The sequence below is a fragment of the Macrotis lagotis genome, chromosome 3 (assembly GCF_037893015.1).
Source record: "Macrotis lagotis isolate mMagLag1 chromosome 3, bilby.v1.9.chrom.fasta, whole genome shotgun sequence".
NCBI lineage: Eukaryota > Metazoa > Chordata > Mammalia > Peramelemorphia > Peramelidae > Macrotis > Macrotis lagotis.
Genome location: NC_133660.1, coordinates 211,126,510 through 211,152,740, shown reverse-complemented (window position 1 = coordinate 211,152,740; position 26,231 = coordinate 211,126,510). Strand labels below are relative to the sequence as shown.

Here is a 26,231-nt window from a genome sequence, read left to right as displayed (position 1 = left end):
GGGCCGGCTCGTTACCTGTCTCGTTCGCACAATAGGAATTCGTGTCACCAGGTGCTCACATGCGGGCTGCTCCCGGGCCGCAATCAGAGCCAGACTGTCCGGGCCCGGGCTGGAGCCGGCTGCGAGAGGGGAGGCCATGCAGCTAAGAGCGCGCCGTTGCTTTTAGCGGGGCTGGAGGCCCCCGGGGCCGGCCCGGACACGGGCCCCGCTCTCCTGCCGCCGGGGGCAGAGTCCGCAGGAAGGCCCGGCCTGGCCAGGAGGCCCGGCCCGGCCCGGCCAGGACACGGGGGCACCCGCCGCCCGACTTGGGGAAGAATCAGAAAGAACCGGCTGTAAGAACGAGGCCGGACGCCAGAGGGGAAGGGCCAGCTCCGGAATCAGGAACCCGCATCAAGGAGCAAAACTTCCTCCCCCTTCCTCCCTTCCCTCCTTCCCTCCTTCCCTCCTTCCCTCCTTCCTTCCTTCCTTCCTTCCTTCCTTCCTTCCTTCCTTCCTTCCTTCCTTCCTTCCTTCCTTCCTTCCTTCCTTCCTTCCCTCCTTTTTCTTTCTTTTGTCCTTTCTTCCTTCTTTCTTCCTTCCTCTATTCCCTTCTACCCTCCTTCCTTTCTTCCTTCCTTCCCTCCTTTTTCTTTCTTTTTTTCTTCCTTCCTTCTTTCTTCCTTCCTCTATTCCCTTCTACCCTCCTTCCTTCCTTCCCTCCTTTTTCTTTCTTTTTTCCTTCCTTCCTTCTTTCTTCCTTCCTCTATTCCCTTCTACCCTCCTTCCTTCCTTTCTTCCTTCCTTCCCTCCTTTTTCTTTCTTTTGTCCTTTCTTCCTTCCTTCTTTCTTCCTTCCTCTATTCCCTTCTACCCTCCTTCCTTCCTTCCTGTACCGAGTGAAAAAGTCCAAACTCTGTAGTGAAAAATTCAGTCATGTGCTATTCAGCCCTGGACAAAAGGCATTGAAGATGCTGAAGGTCAGGTGAATACATTTCATAGATTTAGAATATCAAAACTTCAAAGAAGTTTGTAAGTGATCTCATCCAACTCTCTAATTTTACAAGTAAAAAAATCTAGAGACCTAAAGGGGAAATGACTTAGGTAAAGTCATACCATCCATTAGGAGGAACCAAGCACTCTAAACCAACCAACACCAGAGTTTTTCCAGGATAGTGTTCTCATAGAAGCTGTGGCAGATTCCAGGATTGGTCTGAATATTGATGTTGTGTCTATACCACAGGTTCCTATGGATGCTGTTGGACAAACTAGAAATGAGTTACTCTTTTTATTAAGGATGCTTGAATTTTCCCATGCAGCCACATAGCCTAGTGAATAAGGCTTAGACCTGGAGTCAAGTAGATGAGTTTATTTCCCATATCAAACTGCCTGTGTAACCCCTCTTTACCTCTGTTTCCTCATCTGCAAAATGAAAGGCTTGGATTGAATAGCCTCTAGGGTCCCTTTTAGCTTTCACTCTATGATATTACTGACATAGAGCTCCTCCTCCCTTTTTCTTCTCTTTCTCTTCCATCATTATCATGATAATGAAGGAGGTGATTTCTATATAATATTTCCCTGCCTCCTAATATCTAACCTCATCAGGCCTAGTCATTGAGTTAAGAAATCTCAGGGAAATCCCCATTTTTCTTTTTTTGTATTAGATTTTATTGTTTTCAATTAGAGAAAATTTACCTTCTCTCCCTAATACTCCTCCTCCATTAAGGAAAAAGGAAAACAATCTTTTTTGCCTTTCTTTTTCTTGAGACATGGACACCTTAGCACTAACATCCACCCCAGTAATCAGAAATCATGGTGTGGGAGAAATGAAATTCGGGGTAAGTTTTGATTAATTAGAAAAACAGGATCCTTTGAGGCAGCTAGGTGGCACAGTGGATAGAGTACTGGCTCTGGAGTCAGGAGGACCTGAGTTCAAATCCAACCTCAGACATTTAATAATTACCTAGCTGTGTGACCTTGGGCAAGTCACTTAACCTCATTGCCTTAAATAAATTTTTTTTAAAAATAGGATCCTTCTAATCCATAATATTCTATTCTATAATTACATGATACAAGGCTTCAAATGAGCTGTCCCCTCACCTCTATTGACACATGAAGCAACAGAAATGGCAATCCCTTCACATCCTGTTAGTATTTTAATGAGTTGCTCTGGTCAGAAAATTTATTAGCTGATAGATTTTCAACCTAATGTTGAAACAACCTAATGTAACTGGACCAGGCCCTGGAAGACAGCCATATGATTCATCACTGGGTCCATTCCTGAAGCCTTTTCAGCTTGGTAGGAGTTCCCAGAATTTGCCCTCTCCCTTGCTACCATTGCTCTGAGGATTTAAGATTATCTCCATGCAATATAGAGGAGGAGAAACACCATGAAAATATAAGAGGACTTTAACAGGGACCATGACTATGTCTGATTAAATGTAGTAATGACACAAAATTAAAAACTCACCTGTGTGATTTTTGAGAAAGGTGCCTAACCTATCTGGGTCTCAATTTCCTCATCTACAAAATGAGAATGGTAATAAATAATCTTGCCTATCTCCAAGAATTATTGAAGATTCAAATGAAAGCAGTATATTATTGGGTTTCTTAATTCCTTCTGCAAACAGAAGGAATTTTTAGTGGTAAAATCAAAATAATTATATTAAGAAATTAATTCTACATAAAATATATCATCAAAATTTTAAATTGATCATTAATATTATGATTAAATGTGAGCATCTAAAATATATAAAGAATATAATTGTATATATACACACACATACACAGAACTATCAAAATTTTAGAAAGATATTTCCCAGTCCACAATGGATACTTTAACAATGGTCAAGGATATGGGTAGACATTATCCAAAAGAGGAAACACAAATTGTTAATAATCATTTGAAAAAAAATCTCATCCTCACCATATCAAAGAAGCACAAATTTAAACAACACTGATATAATTCCTCCCACTCCTCAAAGGGACAAAGAGAATTAAAAGCAATTAAATTCAATGCTGGCTAGGTTGCAGAGAAATTAATCTTTGCTGTTGGGATTGAAAACATGAATAATCTTTTTGAAAATAATCTGGCAGTATAAACATTGTCAAAAATTTAAATATATCTGTCAGATGAGCATCCATAGGATCAGAACTCTAAAGATAAAGGTACCTTAAAGGTCATCAAGTCCAGCTACTCATTTTAGCAACAAGGAAACTGAGGCCCATCAAGATAGAAATGACTTATTCGAGGTCATTCAGAAAATAAATGATAACTAAAAGAACTGATCATATATACTGAAAATATCGGGGGTGGGGGAAGAATCTAGGAGAGAGACAGACAGACAAAACCAAAGGGAAAGAGACAGAGACAGATAGATGAGTGGGGAGAGGGTCTAACCATGGAACAGAATACATATACAATATACAGAAGCAAATAAACAGTACCATGGTGTTCCATAAATTCCAGTTCCTGGGGGAAGGGTTCACTATTTGAAAACAATTGCTGGAAAAGTCTGAAAAAATTTAGGTTTAGACTAACTAATTAGTTCACATGCCAAGATTTTTGTTGTTTGTCCTTCATATGGGGAAGTGATGTCATGACGTACACAGGAATTGGATTTTAGTGGGGGAGGGAGCTGTGCCAAGTCTTTCTCTTCCAGAACCATCTGGGTCCAGTGGCCAGATAAGGATCAGGACAACTGGAGATGGCCCTGGATGTGAGGCAATCAGGTCATACAGCTAGTGTCACATGGTTGAGGTATAATTTGAACTCAGGTCTTTCTGACTCCAGGGCTAATGCTCTATCTACTGTACCACCTAGCTTCTTAATTTATATCAAGATAAATTCTAAATGGATACATGAGCTAAATATGAAAGGTCATATCATAAATAAATTTAGAAAAGCAAGAAACAAATTACTTTTCAGATCTATGGGAAAGAGTTCATGACTCAAGATAAGATGTACAATTTTGTAATATGAAAAATTTTTTGCACAATCTAATGTAACTAAAATTAAAAGAGAAGAGTAACTGGGGGAAAATCTTTGAAACAGATTTCTCTGATAAAGATCTCATGTTCAAGACATTTAAAAAATTTATTTAAATCTATAAAACTCAGTCATTCCCCAATAATTGTGAATAGGCAGTTTTCAAAAGAAGTCTAAGCTATCAACAATGATGAAAAAAATGTTCTACTATGCCAAAAGGACTAAAAAACTATGCATACCCTTTGACCAAATAACAACACTACTAGGTCAGTATCCCAAAGAAATCTTAAAAAAGGGGAAAATCACGTGTACAAAAATATTTAGAGCAGCTGATTTTTGTAGACACAAAGAATTAGAAATTGATGGGAAGTTCATCAATTGAAGAATTACCGAACATGTTGTGATATATATGAATGGACTATTTGTAAGAAATCATGAGCAGGCAGATTTCAGAAAAACGTGGAAAGATTTACATAAACTAATGGGTGAAGTCAACAGAACTAGGAGATCATTGTATATACACTTAGCAACAACATTACGTGAAGATCAAATAAGAAAGACCTAGCTATTCTCAGCAATACAGTGATCAAAGACAACTCTGAAAGACTTGTGATGGAAAATGCCATCCACATCCAGAGAAAGAATTATAAAGCCTGAATGTAGATCTGGGTGCAAGGAGTTCCTTCAGTGATGAAATCATACGTTACAGGTTCAGATATTATTGCTATTTCTACTTATTCACTTCATTCTCATCCCCCACTAGCACCACCAATCATCTCTGTATATTAGGCTTCAAGAACTATATATTAGGCTTCAAGCAAAGAAATCATCAGCATTGGGACCATTTGATCAGTGAAAAGGGGACCTAGAGTGTAAATTTAACAGAGGAGGCAACTGAGTCCCAGACAGGGCAAGTAACTAATTCTCTGTCTCTCTGTCTCTGTCTCTGCCTGTGTGTGTCTCTGTCTCTGTCTCTGTCTCTGTCTCTCTTTCTCTGTCTCTCTTCAGCTAGCCATTTCTTTTTTTAAAATTTATTTATTTTCATCCATATGTACATGCATATTTCCAAGTTACAAAATTTCCCTGGCCCTCCCTTCCCACACCCCCTCCCCTCAGCAGGGAACAGTCAGGTTAGCATTTTACATACATATTTTGTTAAACATGTTTACCAATTAGTAATTTTTGGCATGGGGAATTAGGATTAAGGGAGACACCTAGGAGATCATTTTTATAGTGTTCATCAGATTCAGAAGAATTATTTTGTTTTTTCCTGTGTGTTTTGTCAGCTAGCCATTTCTTTTCTGAATCTGCCTGCCAGTCCTCTTGTTAGTTTGAAACAGCAGGACACTGAGTGGTCGGGAGCTGACCTTCCTCCACACTAAATCAACATTCCCTGCCCCAAGTCCCGCTGACAGCCCTGTGGGCTGTCAGCAACTTTCCCAGTTTGAGGTTTTCTTGTCTTTCCACTCTGGTAAGCTGGGCTTATGCTGACAGGCTCCTCTTGTTGGCTGGATTCGGTTTCTCTCTGCACATTTCTCTCCTGGACCAACCTTCCCTTCATCCCCATTTCTCCCCCCACCCACCCAGAAAGATAACAAATATAAAACTGTGGTTCTTCAAGGCACAGGCTGCCTTATTTGATCTTGGGCCTGCCTCTCTGGGACATCCAAAAGCATATAATTAGTGAATTCTCTTCTCTTGATCTAATCAGTTAACTACCACCATTCTGAGTAGTATAGAAAACCTGAGCAAAGAAACTCTTCCTTCTTAAATTCGGGGGGGGGGGGAGTGAAAGTTGTGTTAGTTTAAATATTTCAGAACAACCTGTAAACATGTGGGTCTTTCTCTTTCCTCCAGGCTTACCCTCACTGATTTCTAGTGAGTTTTAAAAGTTATTTTTCATCTTGCCTCACTTCAGAATGGTACCACAGGATGGGATGAGGTAACAGGAGAGAGAAGAGAGAACAGATTCACAAGGTTGTTTCTTGATTCAGGTGCTTCTTGAAGCTTTGTCTTGACCACATTGCTTCAGTGTTGGTTAGCAGTTTACGCTAAGCTTGGAATACAGGCCTTACATAGAAAATCAAATATGAGCACTGCAACCGACCCTAAAGCATGCTGGAAGGAGACTTGAAGCAGAGAAAATCAGAACTGAAGAGAATGTCAGAGCTGGAGGGGGAACCTTGGAACATGGAATGTCAGAACTAGAGGGGATTCTTGGAACATGGAATGTCAGAGCTGGAGGGGAACCTTGGAACATTGAATGTCAGAGATGGAAGGGGAACTTTGAGAAAACATTTAGTCCAAGTCCCTCATTTTATAAATGAAAAAACTTAGACCCAAAGACATGAATTGACTTACTATACAAGGATGCAAAAGATATCAGGAGAAGTAGGAGGAGAACCCAGGTCTCTTGACTTTTGGTCTAAGACACTGTTAAATATAACTAGGTTAAATATAACAGAGAACAACATGATAAATTTAAAACGATTAATACCAACCCAACCAACAAGGGCCCTCAATCATTTGGTATGATGATAGAGTAATGGATAGTGAGTTGACTTTCAAGCTAAGAGAGCCTGGGTTCAAGTTCCATCTTTGATACCTACTACCTGTTATAACCCTGGGCAGGTAATAACCTTTCAGTGATCAAGGCAAGTTACTCTCTAAGACTATAAATTGCAAAGAAGACATATAACTGCATTAGGAAAGGAAATTTCCTCATCATTTTTCCTTTATTAATGAAATCACATGTCCAGACCCTATCACTTTATTTTTTTATTAATTACTTTGGCAAATCCAAAGAAAATGAGCTCATTCCAGGGCAAAGTCAAAACAAGGTGTAAAATTTGTGACCCTACTCCTCACTAGAAAGTTTTTTTTTTAATTTCCTTTTTTAGAGCCCAACCCCTTGTTTAACAAGGTCTAAAGAACATGGCTGATGGATGAGATATCTCCAACAGTTGAGGACTTGCTCTTCAATCCTGGGCCAGACCCCACCCAACTAGGAGACCTGTTTAGAGTGTAAACAAAATCTAATCTAGGTAAATTCCTGACCTAAGGAAAAACATCCCTATTTAGCATCTCTCTCCACTGGAATTTAGGATGACCAAACTCATGAAAAAAAAATCCAGCCAGAGTGGTCTGGGTGGAGATAGATTCCTTTGTCCAAATTACTGGAGATGGCTAATCAAGCCACATTCTCAGCAAGAGGAACTGAAGACTCTTAGCTCACCCCCTCATTAAATGTCCACTCATCAGAGTTGATTTCCTCTTTTTTCAAAGGTACTTAAAGCATTCTATGTCTCCATGGTTTTGTATTTGGTTACCTAGAGAAATCTCTATCAATTTATTGACTATTAACTAGCCTAATTAACAAATTGCTTATTGATTGCCCAGAAACCCTATCTCTTGAGTTTTTCATTTGTCACAAAATGAACCACCTGGAGTCCTATAAGATACTCAGTTATCAAAAAAAAAAAATTAACTCATGAGACCATAGGATAATCTGTCCTCATAAGAAAAAGAACATTTACACAAATGTTTTTAAATACTAAAGATGAACACAAAAGTTTTTCTGGCTAACCCACATTTGATCAGAAAATTTTAGGTGAGCAGAAGTCTCTTTCCCCTGAATATTTTGGTAGATAGTAGGCAATAGAATATTTTGGTAGAAGTGATAATAGTAAGAAGAATAATCATTGATCTATTAGTCAATATAAGTTATTAGTGCCTAGTTTGTGTAGGCAGGTAGTATGTGGAGCTGGGGTAGTAGCTTCATCTTTCTGAGTTCAAACCTGGCCTCAGATACTTATTATCTGTGTGATCCTGGGTGAGACACTTAACCCCATTTGCCTCAGTTTCCTCCTCTGTAAAATGAGCTGGAGAAGGAAATGACTGACCACTCCAGTATCTATGCCAAGGAAACCACAATGGAGTCATGCAGAGTTCTCGAGACAACTGAACCAACTGAACAACAACAAGTTTAGAGGAAAGACCCTGCTAATTTGGGGAATGGGAAAAGACTTGGCATATGGAATCAAAGTCAGATGTGATTGAAATAACTGAACAACACGTGCTTAAGTATTGTTCTAAGCACTAGGGATTAAACTTTTTAAAAAAGAAAGAAAGCAAAATAATAAAAATAAAAAACCTACTCATTGCTCCCAAGGAGCTCATAGGCAACTCCACTTGTACAATGCTTCACAATTTACAGAAATTACATTCACCATCATTTATCTCATTATCCTCAGAGACTTTCCTCATTGAAATCTCACTCAATCCTGCTTTGAGGTCATATGTAATGTTATTTTCTCCATGATCTCTTAGATTAAAAATTCTTTTTCTTTCCACAAATATCACTTAACAGTTTGTTCTCTTCTGTTCTGCACTATATTTACTATATTCGTCACTAAAGTTATTGCACTCCTCAAACAAGACTCACCATCTTATTCTGGGCATTTCTCTTGGCTGTTTCCCATACCTGGAATTCTCTCCCTCCCCATCTCCACCTCCTGAATTTCCTAGCTTCCTTCAAGTTCTACTAAAATTCTGCCTTCTTTAGGAGTTCTTTCTGGAACTACCCTTAATTCTAGTGCCTTCTCTCTATTGATTGTTTCCAATTTATGCCATTTATAGCTTATTTGTGCACAGTTGATGGTTATTGCTTCCTTCATTAGACTGAGTACTCCTTGAGAATAGGGAATTTCTTTTGCCTCTCTAGATTTCCTAGAACTTGCCATATGTCCTAGCATGTGGTAGGCACTTGATAAATGTTTAATGACTGTCTATATATTTCCTTATAGATTCCTGCTAGTTTTTGAGCCCATAAAGACAAGGACCCTGACTTTGCATCTCTCTGAATGCCCACCAAGCAATTAGTGGAGGCTTCACAACAACCAGGTGAGGTAGGCAAGTGAGGATAAGTAAATTATTAACCCCATTTTATGAATGAGGGATCTATAACTCAAAGAGGTTAAATTACTAACCAAGATTATACAGTAAGGAGAAGACCTAGTTTTTAATCCCAGATCTTCTGAGTACAAAACAACTATATTTCATGCTCACTCAACTCCAAAATAAATCATAAATATTATTTAAAACTAGAATAGGATACCAAGGGAATTGTAGATTCTTTAAAAATAGAATCAGACTTCTTTCACAACATGATTAATAAGGATCTATGTTTAGCATGGTTATACATTAGATTACTTTCTATTGAGGAGGGAAGAGGGAAGGGAGGGAAAGAGAAAAATGTAAAACTCAAAATCTTGAAAAAAAATGATTGTTGAAAACTACCATTGCATGTAGTTGGAAAAATAAATAAATAAAATATTTAGATTTAGATTTTTTTTAAAAAATAGAATCAGAGTCAGAAGAAAAATTTCAAAGTAGCTTGTTTGTCTTCCTTCTTCTTTACCAAATACAGCATCTCTCTTCCATGGGAAGGTGATCTGTTCCCTGAATATCCCTCTTCATGCAGAGTACCAAAAGAACCTAACCTCCCTGGATCCTGTATAAATCTGAGCTTCCTGCCAGTCTCCATTTTTTGAAGGGAAATTGCAGGAATAGTGGGGGGGGGGGGGAGTCAGGAAACTTATTTTCAAATCTCAGCACAACTATTACAAGCTGTGGAAGGTTGGTCCATTTGTCATATATCTCTGTTTCTCAGTTTCCTTTTTTATAAAATGAGGGAGGTAGAATAAATGATCTTTAGGGTCATTTCCAGTTGTAGCTCTCCAGAATACTATTGAAGGAATACCAGAGCAGGATTCAGGAGAACTGGTGTCAAGTCTAGTGTCTTTGTGAACTCAGGAAAGGTAGTTAAACCCTTTGAGATCAGTTTCCTTTTCTGTGAAATGTGGTTATTGAAATAAGATTGTATCAAGCCTCCTTATGGATTGAAACAAAGGTTTTATGTATGAATATACAATACTTTGTCTTGCTTGACTATGTATATTTGTTAAAAGCTTTCTTTTTCATATTGTCTTTCTCAACTGGAAAACAAAGTTGAAGGGAGAGAAAATTATTAATTCTTATTCATCAAAAAATGTAATTTAAAACAAAATCTACAACATTATCTGAGCAAAAATGAGTCTCCTCTGAAGAAAAAATCAGTTAGACCTGGAGAGCAGTTTCTAGGATCATAAATTTAGAGCCAAAAGGAATTCAAGTCTAACCTTCTTATGAGGAAACTAAGGCAGAAACAAGCCAAAATGGTTTGCCCTAGATCATACATCTAGAACATCTCTGAGCTGGTATATGAACTCAGATGTTCTTGACTCCAAAAAAAACCACACAGACAAAACAAAATAAAATAATGATTCAGGTTTAGAAGTAAAGAGAATAGTCTTCATTCTTATTTGGATACAGCTTGATCTAGTGAAAAAAAGAAATAGACTTGAAATTAGATCTCAGTTTCCTTTTCTGTAAAAATAGAAGTAATCATTTCTGTCTTGTTTTCCTGGCAAGGCTGTGAAGATTCAATAACATCAAAATGTGTTGTCAATGTTAAGCCCTATGAAAATGTCTATTATTACTCTTATGGAAGTTCAGGTGTGATTTTGTCTGCAAGTAAGCCTAAAAACATAGGCCTTTTCAGCCTTCTGTGATCAATGCAGGAAATTTTCCTTCTTCACATTATTTGTGGTCTGCTCCTTTAGCCTCGTTTGTAACAAAGTCACTGAAATAGACAAAGGCAGCAAAGTGCTGGACTTGGAATCAGAAAGAACTCAAAATTCAAATCTGGCCTCAGAGATGGCAAACTATTCCAGATTGGAGTCACGAAGAGTCAGACAAGACTGAAACAACTCAACAACAACAACAAAATGAACAGGTACTGACCAATTTCTTTTTCACTGCTTTAACTTCTTTACATTCAGTTTCATCTCTTCTGGTATCTGTCATGGCTATATTGTCCTGTTGTAGGAAAAGAAGATGACATCAGATGCAACTCAACTTTTAAAAATAAAAATGTTTTTCACATCCCCTCAAGATAATAGTTGTGCTCTTTTACTAAATACAGAAAGTTCCTTTGAAGGGGGAGGAAGGAAAGGGATTAAGCTTTTATTTCCTGCCTACTATGAGCCAAGTCCTTATATATTCCTTTATAAATGTTATCTCATTTGATCCTCACAATAACTCCTCAATGTAAATCATTATTCCCATTTTACAATTAAATAAGTGAAGGCAAAGGAAGCTTAAATGCTTGCCGAGAATCACATAAATACTAAGTGACTGAAGGCAGATTTGAACTTTGAGTTCAGTAAGACTTTAAAATGAATATGTTTTATTCATCACATTTACAGTGATTTAGAAACAGTAATACACAGGAGAGAGAATGAAGCACGAGGATTATAAAATCATATATATAGCTCTGGAAGAGCCCAGAGGCCATTTAATCAGACTCCCCCATTTTACAACTGATGAACTGAGGCCCACAGTGTTGCAAGTAACTGATCTAAATGCATCAGGTTGGTAGAGGAAGCTGAGATTTGAAATTAGATCTTTTGACTCGAGAAGCAATACTTTTCACAAATATACTTTACTAAAAGTCAGATAATCACAAGTTCAGAAGATCTGAGCTCAGCTCTTACCTCTGATTTAAACATGTCAAAACATGGTCCCCTTAAGGTGCTTACACTTTAATAGGGGAGACAACTTTAAACACCACACACACACACACACACACACACACACACACACACACACACACACAAACAGACAGAAGAAAAGTAGAATTCAAATTGAGTCTTGGTAGAAGCTAGGAACAGTAACAAGTCCTACATAGTTTAAGTGTGGAGTACATGGAGAAGATTAAAGTATAAGAAGACTGGAAAAGTAGGAAGGGGCCAGGTGGAGAAGGACTTTAAAAGCCAGAAGATTTTATATTTGATCCTGGAGGTACAGCAAGACCCTGGAATTGAATGTGTGTGTTGGGTAAGGGTGCACATGCAAAAATTTACCAAATCTTGTTGATTCTGACTCTGTATCTCTTCTTTTCTTTCTAGTCATCCAATTATCATCCTGGTTTAAGTTTCTATTAATTAGTTCCTTCAAATTCCTCTTGATTATAATTTTATGATGATAGGGTAAATAAAGAATACACTTAATCTTTGTGCTTGTCCATACTTGCTTGTAAGTTTTGATGCCCTATTACAAATGGTTAATTTTTGTAAAGATGATGTAGCAAATTATGAAAATTGCATAATATGAAGACTATCCTTCAAACCACTAATGATGAGTTATATCTCCCTCCTCTTGGCAGAGAGGTGATGAATTCAATGCAAAAAAACAGGTTTTCATTCTCAGGCATGACCAACATGTTGAGTTTTTTTTTTTTGCTTGACTATATTCATTTATTATAAAGGAGAATTTCTATTTAGGGAGACAGAAAGAATTAGTGGATGGTTATAGATGTAGAAAAGAACAGCATTTTTTTTTTACTGCAGAGAACAAAAGAACAAAGACAATCTATCCACTATGCCTGCAATGGCCCCAGTTGGTACAAATCAAATGCTGAATAAATTGACTAAATGAAAAGAAAAAAATATATATTCAATTTGATAGGTTTTTAAAAAAAGAAAATATATATAACTCAAGTAGACATTGTAGTTTGAGATGGATATACTTATCTGATAAATAAGACAGTTTTAAAAGTAATATATAGAATTGATGGGGGTTTTTTTAGGTTTTTGCAAGGCAAATGGGGTTAAGTGGCTTGCTCAAGGCCACACAGCTAGGTAATTATTAAGTGTCTGAGGCCTGATTTGAACCTAGGTACTCCTGACTCCAGGGCTGGTACTTTATCCACTGTGCCACCTAGCTGCCCCAATGTTATATTTTTTAAAAAACAAAGTAGCTGAGCAGCTAAGTGGCACAGTGGATAGAACACTGACTTTGGAGTCAGGAGGACATGAGTTCAAATTCGGCCTCACACACCTAATAATTACCTAGCTATGTGATCTTAGGCAAGTCATTTAGCCTATAACCTTGCCAAAAAAAAGTAGTATGAAATAGAAATCATAATTTCAATGTTAAACATGATTGTACATATACAACATTTATCAGACCATTCACTGCCCTGGGGAGGTAAGAGAGGATGGTAGAAAAATGTGGAACTCAAAAATCTGCAAATGGGTGAATGTTGGAAAAAACTACCTTTACATGCAATTGGAAAAATAAAATAAAATTTCAATTAAAAATTCATAGTTTCATATATTATGTTCTTTTATTTTCTGCTCTGTAAATGTTCCTTTTTGTGTTTAAGTTTAGAGCAAAAAATAAAATTTTAAAAAGAAGTTTACCTTTTAAATTTAACAAAGTTGTGGTAAAATTGCCTGATTTTTATATCTTCTATAATTCTTTTAGTTTGATTCTGAACATTTAAAAAAATTAGGACAGTTATCTATTTTGTGTCTCCATCATTATGAACCCTCATCCTAGCACAGTGCCTGCCTTGTATTTTTTATTATTGTTATTATTATGAAGTAAGGAAGCTCCTTCTAACAAAATAGGTCTGACCCTTCTCTGACACTTTGATAGTATTAGAGAATGACTTAGAGTACTGCAAAGTTGGTGGCTTGCCAGTTCCCACATTCAGCTTGTGTAAGAAGCAATACTTGAAGTTTCCAGAAACCTGTTCTCTGCACACTTTAAAAATACCTGGTGCTAATTTCTTTGTCATGTAAACAGTAGATAAAGCATGTAGAAGTAAAAGTCCATCATAGACTATAAAAATGGAAGAGACTTTAGATAAAATCTATTCCCATCTCTTCTCATCAAATTCCAGATGGACCTGAAAAGGTGTCTTGTCCAACAAAATCCCATAGTAAATTAGTAACAGGGATAGGACTAAGTCTATGGCTCCTAACTTCCACTCCAGTGCTCTGTCCACTATATCAAAGGGGAAGATATTCAGACCCTACAACATAGTAAAAGATACATTCAATTTCTAGTGACCACTCTTTTTTGGCACTTCAAGAGGTTAGTTTGTGATTAATAAAAGGAAGTTATATGTTGTTGAGATAATTAATTATCCTAAAGGGTAACATTGATTGAAAATTAATATAGCTTCCCAAAAGATATTGATAAATTCATGGATAATAGATATTAACCCTGGGTAAATGAAAAAATTAAACTTAATACCAGATTCCAAAAATATTCCAGTTAACTAATCACTTACTATTCTTTCTGAAAATGACTGACTGCATTTCCAGTCAATACTGCTGATGATGAAGTAGGAAGAGACCTTTAAACTGATCACATAAAACTTAGAGCTGGATCAGAGCCCAGAATGAAAAACTTTGGAGACTAGATCAAGAAGAAACTTTAGAGATCCTTTAATGCAATTGCCTCATTTTAGGTGAGAAAACTAAAGGTTTTAGTAAAATAACTAAAGAAAAAGGCAATAAATTAGAACAAATTTCCACAAAATAAATTGTTGCAGAATGCCAACTTAAAATCTACAATATAACTTATTTTTACAAACATTGGAAATAACTATAGCATTTATGGCAGAGGCGGGCGCTTATGGTCTTATGGTCATTCACAGACCAGGAGGGAGGACAGAGCCTCACACACTGAGACCCTTGTGGGAGTGTCCCAAAAGCTCAGGAGTACCCCCAAACCAGGCCCAGGCCAGGAAAATGAGCAAGCAAAGAAACAAAAGGAAGACTATTGAGAAATATTTTGCAAATGAGCCCAAGAAGGACCAAAATCCTCAGTCTGAAGATGAGGAAGCACAAGCTCCTGCATCTAAAGACTCCAAGAAAAACAGAAATTGGGCTCAGGCTATGACAGAGCTCAAAAAAGACTTTGAAAATCAAATGAGGGAGTTGGAAGAAAAACTGGGAAAAGAAAGGAGAGAGATGCAGGAAAAACTGAAAAATTAAGTCAGCAGCTTAGTCAAGGAAATCCAAAAAAATGCTGAAGAAAATAGCATGCTAAAAACCAGCTTAGGTCAAATGGATAAAACAGTTCAAAAAGTTATTGAGGAGAAGAATGCTTTAAAAAGCAAAATTGGCCAGATGGAAAAAAGAGATAAGAAAACTCTCTGAGGAGAACAAATCCTTCAGACAAAGAATAGAATTCAGGGAGATTGATGAATTTAACAGAAATCAGGAATCAACACTTCATAACAAAAAAAAATGAAAAATTAGAAGAAAATGTGAAATATCTCATTGAAAAAACAACTGATATGGAAAACAGACTTAGAAAAGATAATTTAAAAATTATTGGAATACCTGAAAGTCATGATCAGGAAAAGAGCCTTGACATCATTTTCAAAGAATTACTACAGGAAAATTGCCCTGATATTCTAGAAGCAGAGGGCAAAATAGAAATGGAGAGAATCCACCGATCCCCCAGAGAAAGAGATCCCAAAAAACCAACCCCTAGGAATATTATAGCCAAGTTCCAGAACTCCCAAGTCAAAGAGAAAATATTACAAGCAGCCAGAAGGACACAGTTCAAATATCATGGAGCTGCAGTCAGGATCACTCAGGACTTAGCAGCATCTACATTGGAAGCTCGTAGGGCTTGGAATACAATATACAGGAAGGCAAAAAAGCTTAGAATGCAGCCAAGAATGAACTACCCAGCAAGGCTGAATGTCCTCTTCCAGGGAAAAAGATGGACTTTCAATGAACCAGGGGAATTTCAAAGGTTCCTTTTGGAATGGCCAGAGCTGAGCAGAAGGCTTGATCTTCAGATACAGGACTCAGGTGAAGCATGGAAATTGGAGGAGAGGGGGGAAATATGAGGGACTTAATGAGGATGAACTGCATGTATTCCTACATAGAAAAATGACACTGATAATACTCATATGAACCTTCTCAGTTAATAGAGCAGGTAGAGAGAGCTTTTATAGTTGAAGCACAGGAGAAAGCTGAATTCAAAGATAAAATATGGTGTAAAAATGGAGTCAATAGAAAAAAAGGGAAATGGAATGGGAGAAAGAAAAAAGGAAAGGGGGAATAGTCCAAGATATTTCACATAAGATTTTTTTTATTATAATGAGCTATTGCAATGATATGGAAGGGGGGAGGCAAGGGGGGATGAGGGAACCTTTGCTCTCATCAGAGATGGCTAGGAGAGGAGACAGCATATATACTCAGTGAGGTATAGGCATCTGAAGTAAGAAGGAGCGGGGAGCAGGGGGAAGAGGTGGGGATATGAATAAAGGAGGAGAGGATGGACCATGGGGGGAGAATGGCCAGATATAATACATTTTCTTTCTTACTTCTTGCAAGGGGCTGGGATTGGAAGGCCTTCCCAGGACCACAGGGCCAGGTGGATTCTGGGCCTAAGGGGTGGTATGGGGGCTCAGGGCTTCTTGGCCCCAGGACCAGGGATCTGTCTGCTGCGCCACTCAGTGACCCTACAGCAGAGTCAGAGTGAAAGGAGAGAGAAAATAGAGTACATGGTAGTGGAGAAATAAGAAAGTAGGGAGTTGTGATCAGCAATGGCAATGGTGGAAAAATATGGAAATAACTTTGGTGATGGACTTATCATAAAGAATGAGATCCACCCCCCAAAAAAATCTACATTTCTCAATAGCATAAAGAAATAATGTTACATTTAAATTCAGTGGCATAAGAAAAATATAGAAAAATAGAAATATTTAGAAAAATAATATTTTGTACTACTCTGGGCCTTGTATTATCAATTATGTAAATAATTTGTTAATATTAACATCAATATAATTCAAAATTTATATCAATGCAAGGACCACTCACAATTCCAGAGGTTTAGTGAAGATTCATCATACCTAGTTATTGAGAGAAGTGATAGACAAAAGATATGCTGACTAAGACATACATTTTTGGACCAATCTAAGGTAGTAATTTGTTTTTTTTTTACTATAAATATTTGTTATAAGAGATTTGTTTGTCTCTTTTTCCTTTTTTTTTCTAGGAGTGGTGGTGGTGGTAAGACTAACATAAAAGGTGAAGAGAAGAGAAAAATAAGAAAATGAAGAGGGAAGTAATAAAGCTAATCTTTTTTTAAAAATATGCACAAAGGACAACAGAAAGAATTACAGAAGTAGGACATACTTGAAAGTTACATGTTGGAATTTGTTAATATATTGAAAAGGAAAGGGGTAACTAGGTGACATAGTGCAGAAACACTGGCCCTGGAGTCAGGAGGGTGAAGTTTAAATTTGGCCCTAGAAACTTATTAGTGTGTGATACTGGTCATGTCATTTAATCCTGATTGCCTTGAGGAAAAAAAAAAAAGGAAAGCAAGAAGCACTTAAGAATAATTAAGTTTCACATAAAATATTTTTACCATATTCTAAAAAAAAATTATAACACACATGTGTACACATATGTAAATATCTCCAAAGTAATAAGAAATCACTTACCGTGTATTCTGAGCTTTGCTTTTCTGTCGTGGACTAAAGAATAATCAAGCCAGTCCCATATATTGAGGAGCTTCCAATATCATGATGTATAAACTTGGGAAATTGAGGGAAAAAAACCAATATTAATGATTAAACCAGTTCCACCCACAATTTCAAGCTTTCTTTGATAGAAGTCTTGATAAGAGATAAATGATTAACGGTTGGTATTGAAGACCATTTCAACTTATTGTCAACATACCCAAGAGTGTGTCAACACTTAGAAACAGTAAAACCTTGGCAAAGACTAGAGGGTAAAAGCCCATGAAGGAACCACTGATGGTTCATCTGGGTAAAAATACAGGGTCAGCCTACAAGAAAAGTGTACAGTTTATACATGATTCTCCCAACTTTCCTATCAGTTCTTCTTTCTTATACATGACTCCCCCCTGCCATCTTTTATTAGTTATCTATCTTCACCTCCATCCCCAACCAGATTCCCCTATCACTTATAGGTCTTCCAGTAGAAGTTGAATAACCTTTGTTCAGAAAGTTATAAATGACATTCATGCCTCACATAGAGTTTAAAATAGTAGCTCTCTAAAAGACACATCCAAATATAGTGTTTGATGATAATAAGACCTCTTAGATTTTATCCTGTGTTATGTCCTAGCTCCCAGTTAGATATCAACTAATCTTTCCTGAAATATCAACTGATAACCAAGGTGTTAGCTGATAACAGTAAGATATCAAATTCATTCTGAGAATTTTGATCAATTTTTTAAAAATTTGTTAAATGTCTGTGATGAAAATTTTCTTGAAATATAACATTTTAATTCAATAAATAATTATTAATTACATGTCTCTCCTATGTAGAATGCTGTATTAAAATCTGGAATACTAAAAAAGTAGCACCCATTTCTCTGCTTTCTGAAATAGGGAATAATGGATAGAATATGATGTTTTCTTGATCATTCAGAGTCATAAACTTCAGGTTTTATATTAGTCTAACAGCCTAATATATTCAGTGATGTCTTTAGATTGATGTCCTAAGGAATCATTGAGATATATGGAGCCATTTGCTCCTCCATCTTTATGATCTGTTATAAGTCAAATCACTCACCTTTTCAAATTCTCTGTCTATTCTTTTTATGTTGTTTCTATTTATTTGCATCTTCTGCCTCACTTCAGGATGTCTGATATCACTCTCTGATGTCCTTGGGTATGCTTGCCTCTGGTAATCTATCCCTTCTCTCTTTCTAATTGTTGGCCATTAACCTACTATGGACAGAAAAAGCCTATCAAATTTTTCGGAACTATTTGTAAAATAAGAATTTGTAAGATCAATTGAGAGCCAAAGAACTCATTCATTCTAAAGAATCAAGTCCTCAATGCTGACACATTCTTTAATTCACAGAGGGATATTTGCTTACTTGCAATAATTTAAACATTCTGGAATGGAGCCCAGCTTCTGGAAGTCTAACCACCTAGAAGCTAGACATTAATCAACACTTATAATGTTTTAATGATTCCCAGTGCCTCATTTCTGTCCACTAACATCCTTGTTTTTCTTTTCAAACCTCAGTTGAACTATATTCTCCATGAAACCTTCCCCATTCCCAACTGAAACATTCTTTTGCTGCTTCAGTTTCTCTAGAGTACCTTATATGGACCTCTTCTTTCAACTCATCACATTCTACTTTGTATTGTACTAATTTGTGCACTAAGAGGTTACATGTTTTTCTCAAGATCAGATAGCCAGAGGGTCAGCTAGATGGCACAGTGGGGTCAGGAGGACCCGAGTTCAAATCCAGCCTCAGACCATTAATAATTACCTAGCTGTGTGACCTTGGACAAGTCACTTAACCCCATTGCCTTAAATAAATAAAAAATTTTTAAAAAAGATTATATAGCCATTACATAAAAATGAATGTCTTCCTGACCATGAGATCAACTCTATGCAAGATGCCACATGCTTTCCCTTAGATGGTGCATCTGGGATGGCCTAAGAGAACAGAGGCTATGTTTTGTGTTTCTCATTATTCTAACTTATGCTTTGATGTTAGTTATACAGACTTTGGCAACACTCACACACACACACACATGACAGGAAAAGAATTCCATAGTTCTGCTGGAGTCAACCAATTTAGGGAAAAAACTGAACATCTGAGACATGTGGATAAGAAATTATTAAGGACTCTGCTAAAAGGAATGGAGCCTTCTCCTCCCACATAACAGCAAGTGTCTCAATAAATTTAGCTTTTCTCTGACCTTGCTTCCTCTTCTTGAAATTACAGTTTACTTTTGGTTATGATTACTTTTACGAGAGTTTGAAATTCTTCTTACAAGAGTGGAAAAGTTACTAGGAAGGAGTAGGGAAAAGGGGATCTTCTGAAGGGCAGGCAGGTCAGAGGTCTTTGCTTCAGGGATAGACAGTACCTGTTAACCTTCTGATCTTCGGACTCTCGGGGATAGACAGTACCTGTTAACCTTCTGATCTTCGGACTCAGGGGCAGGCTCCTTTCTTCTTCACACGGCAGCTGCTAACTTTGACTTTGTAAACAGAGGAGCCAGGCTCCAAGGTCCCAAGAAGAAAAGCCAGCCTCTCCCAACCCCACATACCTTCTATAGGGAGATGGTTACTCCCTGAGCAGCTTTCCAACCACTGCCTGGGGCTTGGGAAAATCGGGGAGCAGAATCTCTGTGAAAGGATCCTTTGGTCCCAGAGAAGAAGTATGAAGTGTTGGAACATGTCCATGGACAGAAGGCCCTAGGGATGAATGGGAGGATCTTAACTGCCAGAAGAGGAAACAGTCCCAACTCAAGTGAAACCAAAACCAGAAGGACTGGGACCTTTAAGGTCTATCTGGGTGCTCACTTCAGGGAAATGAAAGAAAAATGGGCTGGTTTGTAAAATAGTCAAAAGCAACATATAAAGTACAACAGCTGATCATTATAATCCTAAAAACAAAGGAAATGAGATTTACCAAGCACCTACTAGGTGTCTAAGAATATTAGCTCAGTTGATCTTCAGACTAACCCTGAGAGATAAGGGTTATTATTATCCCTATTTTACAACTGAGGAAACTGAGGGAAATCACAGTAAAAGGACTTACTCAGGATCACACTGCCCAAAAGTGTCTTAGGTCAGATTTGAACTTGGCAACTAGGTGAAGAAGTGGATAAAGCACTGGGTCTGGAGTCAGGAAGACCTGAGTTCAAATCCAGCCTTATATACTTAATTGTATGTTCCTACACAAGTGGCTTAACCCTGTTTGACTCAGTTATTCATTTGTAAAGTGAGCTGGGGAAGGGAAATGCAAACCGCTCTAATATTTTTGCCACAAAGGGTCACAAAGAATCAGACAATGACTAAATGAAAAATGACTAAACAACAACATAGCTTTCTGTTTCCAGGTCCAGCACTCTACCCATTGGCCACCTAGGTGCCTCTGAAATAACTAATAGTAAGTTGGTATGAGCCTAAACATGGAATCGGATATCCTTGATTTATGTCTAGATTCTGTCACTAACTAGCTATGTGATATTGAAGAAATTTTAAAAATGTAGAAGTTTAAAAATGTTGTTTACCATATTAGATTACTTGCTGTCAAGGGGATCCAGGAGGGAAGGAAGGGGTGGGAGAAAAATGTGGAGCTCAGAACCTTCCAAAAAATAAATGTTGAAAACTCTATTTGCAGCTAGTTGAAAAAATAAATAATTTTTTTATAAATAAATAAATAAATGAAAGTATTTAAAATTGTTGTGAAAATGGAGCAGGAGTAGCTACTATAAGTAGCATATAGACCAGAGGAAGAACAACATGAAGAAGAGAAATAGGAACAGCTACAAGGTGCTTCCACCCAGGCCAAGAACAGCAGCATCCCTGAGTAAGGGAAGGATTTATAAATGGAAGCAATAGCAAGTAGTACATGCTGGGAAAAGATGGGGAAAGGAGTTGGGGAAAGGTGTTGGAGGCAATTCTCATCATCTCAGTGGATTTTACATTTACATTTCAGGGGGTTAAAGTGATCCCCTTATATCTCACTACTCATTTTACCTTAATATTAGCCTTGGGGTGAGTTTGGGAAAGAAGTTAAACTAGCTAAGACATTTATGTTTCAGTAGGTTGCAATGCTAGATAACAATGGGATGGAAATCAGACGCCCACAGGAAATGCCAGGCAAGCACAAGAATATTTCTCCCACTATTTCCTCTTCATCATTATTAGGTGAGTCATTGTACCTGTTTCCTTACCTATAAAAACAGAGATGAGATTTGCACTCTAGAACTCTCAGTTATAGTTGGGGAGAGAAGGGAAGCCCTTAGGAAACCCTCAAGTGCTATATCAGTATGATCTATCATCACAAGTAGGAACAATAACACCTATGCCTCGGTCACCTTATCTACAAATTATATAGAGAATCTAAGGGTCAGAAGGGACCTCAACTCAGACCTCATCAATTCAGATACTTCTGACAAGATCCTGCCTGACAAGTTCAGCCTCTTCTTAAATAGCTCCAGTGATTGTTGTTTGTCCTTTATTATCAAAGAAGATTATGACTTCAGGGAAGTAAGGCCATGGCAATGCAAGTGTCATGGATTTGAGTCAGGGGGGCTGTGCAAAGTCACCAGTCTCACTTCCTCCTCTGGAACCATCTGGGTCCAGTGGCCAGATATGAATCAGGATGATGGATATGGCCCTGATTGCAGTGGTAGACCTTGACTTTTTACAGCTAGATCTTTCCCAGGTCACTTTGACTGAGTCAACACCCATTCATTTATTAAGATTAGGTAAGAGATTATTAAAATGAGGCAAAGAGGCCAATAATGACCACTTCCAAAAAAAGAAGGAACAAAAAATATTGTTAGGAGGGTAAGATACCTTAAGGGATCTCAGTGGTTGAGGTAGATGAGAAAGAAAAGAAGGAAGAAGCCCTTTAGTGTAGTTTAAAAAAATTATACATACATATATAAATATAAATCTGGGAGGGAAAGACCCTCAGGTTTTCTGGTCAAAACAGAAACAATTGCTATTTGAATTTACTCTGAATCAATCAGGACTTGAACTATGACTAAGTGGGCTTAGTCTGAGACACACAAGGCTGACCCATTTCTCTTTTGGATGGTTCTGAGACTTAGGGAGTTCTTCCTTGCCACAGAGAATGCTTCAGAGTAACTGGCAAAATTTATTCTGATCTCCCAACTGCCCTGACCAAGAAGCGAATTGCCAAGGTTGCTGTGGTAAAGTGTGGTGAGATTCATAAACATTTACAGACTGTTATTCTAGCTGTTTCTTCACGTTTTTCAGCTACACTCCTGTAAATATACAATGTTAAATGTTGCTTCCAGAGCTCCAGGAATTAATCCAAGAAGGTTTAAGGCATGAACAGGGAATGGTGTAGACTCTAGAGGAAAAGTGTGAAATAGAATTAATACTACCTCTTTCAATTCTGACCCATTTTCCCATTTTTGGAGACCCCTCCCTAATTTTTTTATCATCCTATTGGATGACTAGTGTCCTGTCTTGTCCTCAGAAAGGGTTTGGATGGGTCCTTTACACCTCAGTGAAGATGTCAGTTGCCAGATCCTTCTTCCAGAAGTAGGCCCTGGACCTCATCTCTCTCACTATGGAATAAAAGAAATATCCCCATATGTGGATTTTCAGATAGACAGTGGGTTTGGGAGGGTTGGGAGTAGAGGTTTCTTTGAAACTTCTCCCTGATAATAAAGCTAGCCTTGAATGGGTCCACTCTGCCTATAATTCAATGTAGAAATTGAAAGAGGCAGGGGAATTAAAAGGCTCTCATTCTGGATGGAGGTTACCATATAAATGACTATTTGGAAACAAGAAAATGTTTGGTCATGGAAGAAAAGAAATAAGAATTTATTGAGTGTGGAGTATCTCATTTGATCCTTACAGTTCTGAGAGAGATGCTCTCAGCCGGGTAAGGGCCACCTTAGGGCAAAGAAGACAGGAAGACTCCAGTTCAAGTTTGTTCTCAAACATTGGCTGTGTGACCTTAGCAAGTCACTTAACCTTGGTTTCAGTTATTAAATGAGATTAATGACAGGACCTACTTTCCAGGGTTGTTGTGAGGATCAAATAAACTAATAATTGTAAAGTGTTTAACACAGTGACTTGTACATAATAAGTATCATTTAAATGTCATTCAGTCTTGACCTGCTTTTTATTTCCCGGTATGGAGTCTTTCCTTCTCCAGTGGATTATGCAAATAGAGGTTAAGTAAAATAGTTGCCCAAGGTAACAGTTAAGGCATATAGAAGTTAAGTGATTTGCCCAGGATCACACAGCTAGTGAGGGTCCAAGAACAGATTTCAACTCACTGGGCTACCATATATACACATTGCTTCCCTAATAGAATTTAAGATACTTAAGGCAGGGACTCTAATCTTTGTTTTTATATCTCTAGCTCCTAGTACAGAACATGCTTAATGAAATGTTTGTTGATTGACCTCTATCAAGTCCTCTGGAAATAGATGATTCTAAAGTCATAGTAGGTGAGAGTCTGAAGGGATTATCTAGTCAAACCTTTCTTTTTAAGGACATGGAAACAAAATTGTATCAGCCCATGTGACTAAAGGTAGAGGACATAGTAAAAGTAGTGAAGCCAGAGTCAGAATGTAAATCCAAAACAGACTCAAATCTATACAAATAAGAACCATTCTTCAATTGATAAGTAGTTGAAGTATATGAATAGATAGTTTTTAAAGAACAAATGCAAAGGATAGACAAAATCACTAATAATAAGAGAATTCAAGTTACAGTTAAGGTTGCTTTACATTTACAGGGGATATAAAGAGAATGGCAAAGAATTCACTCCTTGTCTTAAAGTTCTTCTATTTTATTGGATGCAAAAAAAAAAAAAGATGAAGCACCATTTTGCTTTTCAGGAGCTCACATATGATTAGGGAGATAGATTAGTAAGAATAAATATTTTGAAAACATGAAAATATTCAAGCACTAAATTATGAGGCAGAGACATGCTTCAAATATTTAAACTAGGGGATCAAATTATAATTTGATATAACTATAATTTAATTAAATCTAAGAAGAGTTGAGAAAGCATACATGTAGAAGGAATGTTAGACTAGGCAAAATGCAAAGTGAGAATTAAAGCTAGAATCAGGGAGGATGGCAAGGAAGAATTGAAAGATGATGTGGTCTGGTGATTAGAGTCAGTTAGGAGGAAGTGGGTTCAACTCTGGTGTTTAGTTGTTCCACTTGTGTCTGACTCTTTGTGACTCCATTTGGGTTTTCTTGGTAAAGATAATGGAATAGTTTGCCATTTCCTTCTTTTACAAATGAGGAAACTGAGGCAAATGGGGTCAAGTGATTGGTCCTGAATCACACGGTTAGTAGGTGTCTGTGGTTGGATTTGTACTGGGGAAGATGAGTCTTCTTGATTCCAGTTTCAGTGCTCTGGTCCATTGTGATACCCAACTATTTATGATGTTTGTTTAACACACACAAAAAGGGGTATGTTTGTAGGATATCATGCAGGGGTGGGATAAACCCTAGATTTACATAGTTAGAAGACCGGGAGCAAGTCAGGATTTGAGTCTTCTTATCTGAGTGATTTTGGAGAAATCACCTAGCCTTTCTGAGCTTCAGTTTCCTCCTCTAGGAATGAGAGAGAGGTTTGCTTCTTTCCAGCTCTAAATCTTTTTTAGCTAAAGACGGCAGAGAACTAAAGCAATCTCCCAAGATCAACAAACCTTTACTAAGGAGTCAATGGAATGTTCAAGGAGAACTAATACCCCTAGTGGGAAGGCTTGCTCTATCTACCTTTGGTGCCTTCTTGGTACTCATCTCTCATTTGTAGCCCCAAGGAGCAAAGCTTGCATGGAGGTCACACCTAGGTAAACTATCAGCAGATGGACTAAACCAGGTTGAGGTCCCAAACTCATTGGTGAGTTGGAGGGAATGGGGTATCTACCCCAAGAACGTGAAGACTTTCTCTGGTAGATGAGAACAAATTGTTCCAAAGGCTATGAGGATGGCTAAGAAGACTCTGTGGAGAGTTAGAGTTTGGTCAGGCATCCAGGGCCACAGTCAATCATCTTGACTTTTGTCTTGCCACTGGACACTGATGGGTCTGTGATGTCATCAATCTTTTTTTTTTTAGGTTTTTGCAAGGCAAATGGGGTTAAGTAGCTTGCCCAAGGCCACACAGCTAGGTAATTATTAAGTGTCTGAGGTCGGATTTGAACCCAGGTACTCCTGACTCCAGGGCCGGTGCTTTATCCACTCTGCCACCTAGCTGCCCCTCATCAATACAAAACAATTAAGGGCTAACTTAATTGGCAATGTACTAACTACTGGAGATATACAGAAAAGGAAAAACAGCTTCAAGTTGCTCACAATGTGATGGAGGAGATAGCATGTAAATAAAAAGCTATATACAAGATAAATGAAGAGTATGTAGGAGAACTAGGTGATGAAATGAATAGGGAGTGACCTGAGTTCAAATTCAGCCTCAGACACTTAATAGTTATATGATTCTGGGCAAGTGACTTAACCTGTTTGCCTTTTACCCAGTAGAGAAGAAAATGTCAAATCACTTTGCCAAGAAAACCCCTGGACAATATGATCAAGAGGAGTTGGATAAGACTAAGAACATCTCAACAATAAAACCTCATAGGAAGCCTTCCAACAGAAAATGGGATGTGAGTTGAGTCTTAAAAAAAAATCAGGCAAATTAAGAGGTGGAGGTATCTCAGATTAAACTCTAGTATGCTCTTCAAAAGCAAAAACTTTAAGATTTGTTTATACATAAAAGAGAGGGACCAAAAAAACTTAATTGTTTTTTCCGTACAAAACTGCTACTTGTGTCTGATTAGATAACCACTTTCTTTGCGAGTGGGATTTAACTGAATTATTAATAGTTTCCAGTAAATAAAA

The 26,231-nt window shown here is 37.6% G+C and overlaps 1 protein-coding gene across 3 annotated transcripts in view; it reads right to left on the bottom strand.

Moving 5' to 3' along the window:
• Window positions 1–20,083, bottom strand: part of SLC2A9 (solute carrier family 2 member 9) — a 283,196-nt gene extending 263,113 nt beyond the window's left edge. The window contains exons 1-4 of one of the 3 annotated variants that reach the window (XM_074229794.1): window positions 19,928–20,083; window positions 18,429–18,586; window positions 17,330–17,422; window positions 10,807–10,881 (exon numbers count right to left, since the gene is read on the bottom strand). In XM_074229794.1, coding sequence (XP_074085895.1) covers window positions 10,807–10,869 — 63 coding nt within the window. In that variant the 5' untranslated portion in view covers window positions 10,870–10,881; window positions 17,330–17,422; window positions 18,429–18,586; window positions 19,928–20,083. The remainder of the gene's footprint in view (window positions 1–10,806; window positions 10,882–17,329; window positions 17,423–18,428; window positions 18,587–19,927) is intronic. The other 2 variants (XM_074229793.1, XM_074229795.1) reach the window with 2 other exon arrangements.
• Window positions 20,084–26,231: the final 6,148 nt, after the last annotated feature.